The following is an 8,891-nucleotide window of genomic DNA, read 5'->3' as shown; positions in this document are numbered from 1 at the left end:
GCTATAATTACAGCGCATTCATGCATGTGTAGATGTGCCCACTCTTACCTATGTTTGCTAGCCTGAGGGAGGATTTTTTCCTTCACTCATTTTTTACTGATAAAAATATCATTAATTATATTCATTTTATGGCAAATTGTTGACTATTATGTTTGAAAAATATGGTACCAGAAAAAAATAGAATATTCTCAACATGAACATATAAAAACTATACTACTTGACAATCTTGTACCAGTTTGCTGTACACTCATGTGTTCTTTTTGGAGGCTTTCAAATCTGCATGCCAGCTTTGTGATGTCAGCTGTTTTTTCTTTGGCGAACTTCCTTGTCTAAACTTCATGCTCAAGAGGCCATCAATTTAGCATGGTAAACAAGAGTTCTGACATGATGAGTTCTCTTATTAAAACCCACATTTTCAATCCACAAAAATAGTATGCTGTAAGAATTTGTTTTTAATTCTCATTGAAGTTAGTTCTTCTGAGGATAGCCGACCTGAGACAACTAAATCATTTCACATACACTGCTGAACCACTTGGAGGATAATATTTTTCCATTACTACTGGCCTAGATAATAACATTTTAACTGGCAAGAATTGGTAGGATTTATGTTTCTTTAGTGCAGAGGTTGTGATATGTCTTGCATATATTTATTTGCAGGGAAATATACTGGGAAATAAAGAGATTCTTAACCTTGCACAGAAAGGTATAACAATATACCTCCGATCACAGAGTGGGGTCTGGGAGCTTCTTGCACAGGGAGAGTTCCCTGCCCAGGCTGGAGCTAGCAGGGGCCTGCCCTGGCTGGGGCAGTTCCCAGCCCCCCCTGGATTGCATGGGGAAGTTTTCACATGTAGCCTGAATGTGCTGGGGACTTTCCTGTTTTGGGCAGTCCCCAGCCAGCTGTAAGCTGCATATGGAGACTTCTCTGTACAGCCCAGGGCTGCCTGGGAATGGTCCAAGTCAGGGGCAGGTCCTAACCCCCTGCTTCAGCCAGGGGATCACTGCTAGCTGCCCCACAGGCAGTTCAGTGCAGGGGGCTGGGAACTGCCCCTTCCCTGCAGCTGTTTACAAGCCCTCTGCCGCCAGGCGGGGAGCTCTGGCTAGGAGCTCCCTGTTGCCAGGGCAGGGGGACATTGTCCCCACCTGGGCTCCACCACCAGAGCCTGACCTGGTAGCGGGCAGCTCTGGTGGGGGGACAGGGAACAATCTCCCAGCCCTCTCTAGGAAACAACTGTCCCCTGGCCCTGTGCTCCCTGCCAGCCTCTGGGCTAGCACCCAGGAGAAGCCTATAGCTCCCCCTGGATGCTGCAGGGGGCCCAGTGCTGGGCCAGCAGGGGTGGGACCAGATTGCTGCCAGGAGCAGTAAATCTGCTCTCACTTCCCCACATCATAGACCCGTGCCCAGGGTGGGTTTACTCTGCAGTAAACCCACTCTGGAGCATTTGCATGTGTAGACACAGCCCTTGAGTCTTCTTTGAGCTACGTTCTGTTCTTGTTGAAGTCATATTTGGTGATAATACCACACTAACTGAAGTGCAGCAGTTATGATTTCCAGTTGTCTCATTAACTGTCCATATTGTTGTATTTAAATTGGAATGCCCAGATTTGCCATACTAGAGCACATCCAAGCATTGGTATACCTTCTCTCTAGCAGTGGCTATTATATGACATTTCAGAGGAACCCCAACATAAGCCTAAGTCTAAAATGTTATACTTGAGCAATCAGATAGCATTTTGCAGCATGAAATACATTTATTTTAGCCCACCTACTCCAGTATAATGGTATTGGTTATAAATTTATGTCATGACAGGATGATTATGTTTCCTTTTATGTATCATTTAAAATTTTAGATTTTAAATTTTGAGTTTTTCTCTTCACATATTGGAATATTATTACAAGAATCGTGTTAAGAGAACATTATTTAGATTGCAATATCAAACATTCAAAAATGAAAAAAGAAAGCATTAAAGCTTTCCATGCAAACTTACTTTGGTCCCATTTACATTCATCTGAAATTAAGGGATAACCTACAGTTCTTTATTTTTGCACAGGACCTTTGCCTCATTTGCTGCCAGTGATATTTTGCTACTACTCATCTGGGATACATTTCAAGCATTAGTCTAGGGAAAAAGATTTGCAGATTCATAAATTCATAGATTTTAAAGCCTAGAGGCGTCACTTTGATAATCAAACATTTCTCTATCTCATGAGGAATCAGTTTCTCAAGACATTCGGTACTCATATATCATTTCCACCAGCAGGATTTCTGCTACTTTTTATAACATGGCTGGTTGAACAAAAGTACTCAAGAAAGTTTTTGGCCCAGCAGTTTTCAGTTTCACTAAATTTTTGCTATCACAAAACTTCCTCCAAAAATTTCATGAAAAAATGAAGACTTGTACTCAATAAACTTAAGTGTAAATGGAAACAAAGAAAAGTTGTTACAAGATAAGACAGATAGTGCAATGTAGCGTACAGTTTAGTATTCCTCAGCCTTCTGCTCCACAATGAATTACTTTTTGATCCATGAACAACATAATTTGCAGATACCATCTAAATGCATTGGTATTTGAAAGCTTAGCTGTTATGTACTGGCAAAAAGCCAGTGAACGTCGCTTTTTTGTCCCTATTGCAAAAGCAGGACAAGCTCATACTGAAGGTGGGAATGAAGCATTGCGAAGGGGAGGGGAGAGATTTTGGAGAAGTCAGACTTTGCTATGCTTGTTTCTCCACTAGCATAAGGCTCCTTGGCATGCCATATGTTACGCTCAACAGATGCTTCTTTAACCTGCACTGGTGCTAGCTGACTGAGAATCAGGGAACTGTGACTAGTGCAGTGAGCAAACTGTGTATAGAAGGAGTTGTATTCTTCAATTTGAGCTATGTATGAGAAAACACTTATACTCATGCAGAGTCCCAGTGAAGTCAACAGAGTTTTGGATGGGTAGAAGGATCTGCTACATGGCTCTGATTGTATGATGGTGGGTATATGATTGTGCTGGACATAAATGTGTGCTTGCACATGTATTCTTTCCTACACACAGTTCTCTCCTTTTTATGTCTATTGATATCCAAAAAGAAGCACCTCACTGTAACTTAACGGTGAACAAATGCTGGTACCAGGCCAAACTGAAATCTATTGGTATATGAAAGAGGACGTGTCTAGCATTTCTGACTGAAAAGAAATCATTAACACCAGAGAGTGTCAGTGAGAAGCCAAGCTGTTAACTTTTTTTTTCCACTCCAGGTTCTGTAACTGAGAAATTGCCACCGCGAGAAGGTGCAGGAAAAACAGGTAAATATCTTAGAAGTGTATTTTTTTTAATGTGGAAACTAGTATCTTTGTGGGCTTTGAGGCCTTTTTTTCCCACTACTTTTACATTTTTTAAATGATATACATGTGTGGGCACTTGCACACATGCTTTATGAATCAGTATGCATATATATACACACAGGCACACACTGTATCAATGCATATGCATATGTAAGTATATACATATACATATATGTGTATATACATACTTCTGTACACACAAACTTATATGTATACATCTGTGGGCATCTGTTTATGTGAATTTTTATATATGTATATGTATTTGTCCATTCCCAGATCTAGATGGTTTTTTACTTAGAGCTAAGTGCAGTATAAATTATCTTCCCAGCCTGTAGCTATCATTCCAATATACTGTTATTAAGTGTTTTATTTCCCCTAATATTCCTTGCTGTGGAAGAGACACTATTCTGTCTATCTGATAGAGCCAGTTCTGTCTACACCCAAGATCCAGGAAATTGATGCCATAGCTTCATTTCCACTGCAACCAGGACTTGACTCATCTTAAGCCTGGCATTTTTTTCTATATTGTGATGAGTTCAACTGATGGCTCACCTTCATAACCAGATGGCTGTTGTTATTAGAGATATATCCTTAGGTATCTTTATTCTAATAATAGATGCCATTAGAGCAAATCCATACCTAATGTGACTCCATTTAGCTAGTGGAGCCCTCTGAGAGATGGACTAGTGCCTTAGACTTTATTTAAGATGGAAAAAAAGCAGGGGAAAAGTTAATCTTCAGGTAAGTGGACGTATTTGATAAAATGCTGCTCTTAGTTACACTGGGTAAAGTGACTTCAAAACAGTTACTTCATATTTGCACCATTGAAATGAAAAAACAGTTTGGTCTAATGTAAATCTGTTTGATTTATGGTGTTTGTAAGAATTTTAGCAATTTTTATTATGCTCAGTGTTTAGCTCTTCTACTATAAGCTGAGTTATTACTTTAAGAAAACTAGTGGCTGTTTAAATACTAGTTCTTAAAAGGTACTTTAATCAACAAAGGAAAATATTTCCTTCATATATTTCCAGATGATTTCTGGGTTCTACTGACCCCAGGATTATCCATAGCCTTCTGGGGAGCTTGCTGTGGGTCAGGAATTTCATTCTTGGCTTTGAATTACATGAATTGTAAGATATATAAATCCTGACTTGGCCTTGGAAATCTGTGCTATTGTCTGTGAAGTTTTCTGCAGAGTGCTGAGTAGTGTGAAGATAGTTAATGAGCCTTCACCTCTACATCCAGGTCTACCTGATATACTGGGTCAAAATCAGGTGGGAAGGCAAATGTTTTATAACATTCTACCATCTGGCTATGTAATATGACGTTGAGGCCAACTAGCAGCCAGCACTTATCTGCATAAACATGGCTGACTCCTTTTTACTTCTGATAGCTACATCCGTGCACACACACACCTATTTTGGAATCTTGTTTCTCAGTTTGGGCCAATATGCTTTTGATCAGCATTTATCCTGTTTTAAATTGTTGTGTGAGGCAGCTTTTAAGGCTGTCCATGGCATAGAGCCAACAAAATCTGGAAAGCCCTCTCGGTATATGTGACTGAAGTTTCCTTTTAGTCTCAGTGAGAAACTTACTCTCTTTATAATCCTTTTAAGGAAGTACAGAGATAGAAAAGTGTGTTTTCATCTGCAATAGGTTTTGACCTTCTGATTTACCTTTGTTCTAAATATACTTCTGTGTACTTCTCTCACAAACTTAATATGCATGTGGATATTGTCATTCTTTGGGACATATCAGGCACGTCTACATGTGTATCACAATGTGCAGTTGGTACTGTGCAGTCATTTAGTACTTGCTAAAGCACATTATAGCAGGGCACTAAGAGGTGCCTGCTCCTTTAAGGACAGAAGCACCCTAGCCTGGGGAGCCCTGCAGGCTAGGCAGAGCTCCACAACTGTAGGTTGCCTGAGCAACAACTTAATGGGGTAATTAGTGAGCACCTGCAGGCAGGGCCATCCCTGGTGGGGGGTGAATTGGGGTGACCTCCCCAGGCTTTGGGGGGCCCCGCAGTCAGTGCTGCATAGGCCTCTCCTCAGGCACCATGCAGTGCAGCTGTTGAGCACCACTGGCTCCAGCTGCTCGCCACCACCCCTGTCCCCCCCCGCCTCGCACAGGCTGATATACCATGCCCTGCCCACCCCTGGGGATGCAGGCAGTTAGATGACCGGAAGCAGGTAGGGCCCAGGGAACATATAAGCTCAGGGCTGGGGATAGCAGGTCACTTTTCTCTCTGGCAACAGCCAGAGGAAGAAGCTCCTACACAAGAGAGGAAGAAGCTCCATTGCACATTGTGCTGCCTGCTTTGCTACCTCCAAGTGCAGTAAGACTGAGAGATCACAAGGTACTCAGGGCTCTGCTACCTGGAGGGTGGAAGTTTGCCATCTTAAAGGGGCAGCACACTGCTTCCATTGTTATTGTTGTGTTATAGCCCAGAGGCTTATGCTTGTGCTATTGTTTGTACTGGTGGTTTTGGGATGAGGTTATAAAGGGAGGAGGAGGCCTCATTAATGCCCAGCAGGTGGGGCACCCTATTACGTAGAGCAGGGGTAGGCAAAATATGGCCTGTGGGCTGGATCTGGCCCGCAAGGACATTCTGTCCGGCCCGCTGGGCCCTGAGAAATTCTAAAAAAATTAATATTTATTTGCCTCTGGCTCTAGTCAAAAGTGACAGGAGCCAGGGGCATTAGGACCCAGCGGAAGCCAGGCCCCTGGAAGAGCAGGGCCCGCCCTGCCCTCCCAGCCAGGGATCATGCAGCTGTTCCCGCCTGTGCCAGAGCGGGAAGCTCAGGTAAGAGTGGGTCAGGAACACGCTAGTCCTCACCTAGCCACTGGGCTGGGGTGGGGGGGTGGGAGAGAGGGGGCGCATGGGAGCCAGCACTGGCAGGGCCCAGAGCAGGGTGGCTCCTTTCTCTCCCTACTGGGGCCGACCAGCCCAGCTCCACAGAGCCCAGCCTGCTCTGCGTCCTGCTGGTACTGGCCCCGGGGCACTGCCTGGCTGTCGCTAGCTCCCATCCTCCCTGTCTGGCCCTGGGGCTGCTGGGGGTGGCATGACCCAGTGGTGAGGGGGCATGGGGAGGCAGTGGGGAACTTCCATCGTGCACCTGAGGCTTGGGGCAGCAACACCCTGGCTGCCCCCCATGGGAGACTTCGGTGGGTGCTGCCACCCTGGGGGGAGGGGCCAGGCCCACCTGCCTCAGAGGCCCAGCAACAGCTCACTTCCTGGCCCCAGGATGGGCAGGGAGGCTGCGCCAGGAGTGGGTGTGGAGCCAAGTCTGCTTTTCTACTCCAGAAGTTCCTGTGGCCACGAGGTGCCCAGGGGCCCTGGGAAGCTCCTGGCCAGCCCCAGGGGCAGCAAGGGTCATCTCTCAAGGCTGCTCCCAAGGCTGGGGGTGGAACAACCTGGCAGGGTCCTGGTGCAGGGCACAGGAAGCTTGGGGAGCCCGCAGGAGCTTTCAGAGGAAAAAAACAGCCTTAGCTCTGATCCGGCTCCTGGCATAGCCTCCCACCTGTCCTGGGGCTGGGCGGGGGGGGGTGAGCTGCTGCCAGGCTGCTGGGCCCCTGTGGGGCAGGGGAAACTGGGCCTTTCCCCCAGGGTGGTGGCACCTCCTGGGGATGTCTGTGGGTGGGGGCAGCCAGGCTTTTGCCATCCCAAGCCTCAGGTGCAAGATGCAACTTCCATGCTGCATCCCTGGACTTCCTGCATCCTGGGCCACGTGCCACCACCAGTGGCCTCAGGTGGCCCCCTGCACTGCCCCTGGGGTTGGACAGGAGCTTCCCCAGTACCCCCGGCCTCCTGGAAGCTGCAGGAGCTTCTAAAGCAGAAAAACAGCCACTGCTTTGCTCTGGCTCCTGGCGCAGCCTCCCTGCCTGTTCCAGGGCTGGGGGGCAAGGTGCTCTCAGGCTGCTGGGCTCCTGCAGGGTGTGGGGGGTCTGTTCCCTCCCCCCAGGTTGGTGGCAACCCCCAGGCCACCTGTGGGGGTGTGGCAACCAAGCCTTTGCTACCCCAAGCCTTAGGCGCGTGATGCAAGTTCTGCAGCACTTCCTTGGACTTCCCATGACTCGGGCCATGCTCCCACTGACTCCTGCCACTCCCAGTAGCTCCAGGAGCCCTCCACACTGCCCCCCAAGCCTGACAGACCCTTCTCTGGCAGCCCCCGGCCTCCTGGTAGCAGCAGAAGCTGCCGGAGCGCAAATGCTCCCCCCTTGCAACCCTTCCTGCAAACCCCACTGCCACACCCTCCTCCAGACACAATCTCACATCCCACAGATACCACACACATATACAGACATCCACAGCTCCCCATAAGCCCCACATCCACCCACCCACCCATGCTCCCCAGCACCACTGCACACCTCACACACTATACAAGAGTAAGACTACATTTTGAGCTATTATGCAATCACTTCTACGTATAAAGCACAAACACACAGGTGTCACAAAAATATATTTTTTAATTGAATTAAAATATAATATTATGGGTATTTGATTTTTAGTACATAATTTGTTTTTTTTCCCAGTTCTAAGATAGCAAAAACCCTCTTCCCTGAAGGAGTACTTCCAGGGGCAAGGGGAGGGACTTCCAGTGATAAAGTTCACAGGTCAGGGGCGGGACTTCCAGTCCCAAGATGGTGACCAAGGGCGGGGCACCTGTGAAGGGGCAGGGTTATCCATGCGGCCCTTGACAGCTTAGCAAAACTTCAGAGGGGTGCAAAGACTGGGGCTAGAGAGCCCGGCACTAGAAGTGGGTAGCAGATACAGGGGCCAGAGGGCCTAGTACCAGAGAAGTGTGACAAACAGGGAAGTGAAAGAGGCCCAGCACAAGGGCAGAGTTCGGCCCCTGGAAAGGGGTAAGTGAGTCAACTGTTCATATTACATCTGTGAGGCATGGGGCATAGTAAAGGGGAGGATTTGGATCCATGCAATTAGCTCATGAGGCTCAACATGTCCTATGAGGCACCGTCTGGGACAGGGGCTCAAGGAGGGGTCCGAAGGCCAGTATGGTCTAGCAGAGTTTAGTGGGACTGGGAGCTATGCAAAGGCTCATGGGCAGCCTCCCTATTTATCATTTTACCAACAAGGCATGGTGGGCAAAATAAGAAGTGTGAGATAGTGCTCATGCTAAGCAAGGCCTAGCATAATTAACAACACACTAAAACTCCCAGAATGCTTCAAGGAGGTTGAGAAGTCAGCGATTGACATTCTGGTGATCACTATCTGACCTTTGAATAGAAATGCTGACAATATGATAAAAATTGCAAGCAAGCAGCTTATATTGTTAAAACAGGAAACCGCACGGCTAAACCGTAATGACAAAAATAACCGCATATTATGCAAGCAAAGTCTGGTAAATGTTGTAGTTAGGTCATTAAGAATTAACATAAGAAGCGTAAAAATTATAATAAAGAGCGTGTCACCTGATATTATAATATAGATGGGTTAACTAGTAACCAATAGAAGTAAGAATTAGAAATGCATATGTATATGTGTTATCATATATAAGTAATAGAAAAGTTATGTTAGATGCCTCACTCAGA

The 8,891-nt window shown here is 46.5% G+C and overlaps 1 protein-coding gene across 1 annotated transcript in view; it reads left to right on the top strand.

Annotated features, from left to right (window-relative positions):
• Positions 1-8,891, top strand: part of SMOC2 (SPARC related modular calcium binding 2) — a 269,488-nt gene that overhangs the window by 135,726 nt on the left and 124,871 nt on the right. The window contains exon 5 of the mRNA XM_019527349.1: positions 3,249-3,296. Within this exon, the coding sequence (XP_019382894.1) occupies positions 3,249-3,296 (48 nt within the window). The remainder of the gene's footprint in view (positions 1-3,248; positions 3,297-8,891) is intronic.

The sequence above is a fragment of the Gavialis gangeticus genome, unplaced genomic scaffold (genome assembly GCF_001723915.1).
Source record: "Gavialis gangeticus isolate Ggan-Ray unplaced genomic scaffold, GavGan_comp1, whole genome shotgun sequence".
Lineage (NCBI taxonomy): Eukaryota > Metazoa > Chordata > Crocodylia > Gavialidae > Gavialis > Gavialis gangeticus.
Note: the sequence above shows the minus strand (reverse complement) of the source record. Positions and strands in the feature narration are given on the sequence as shown.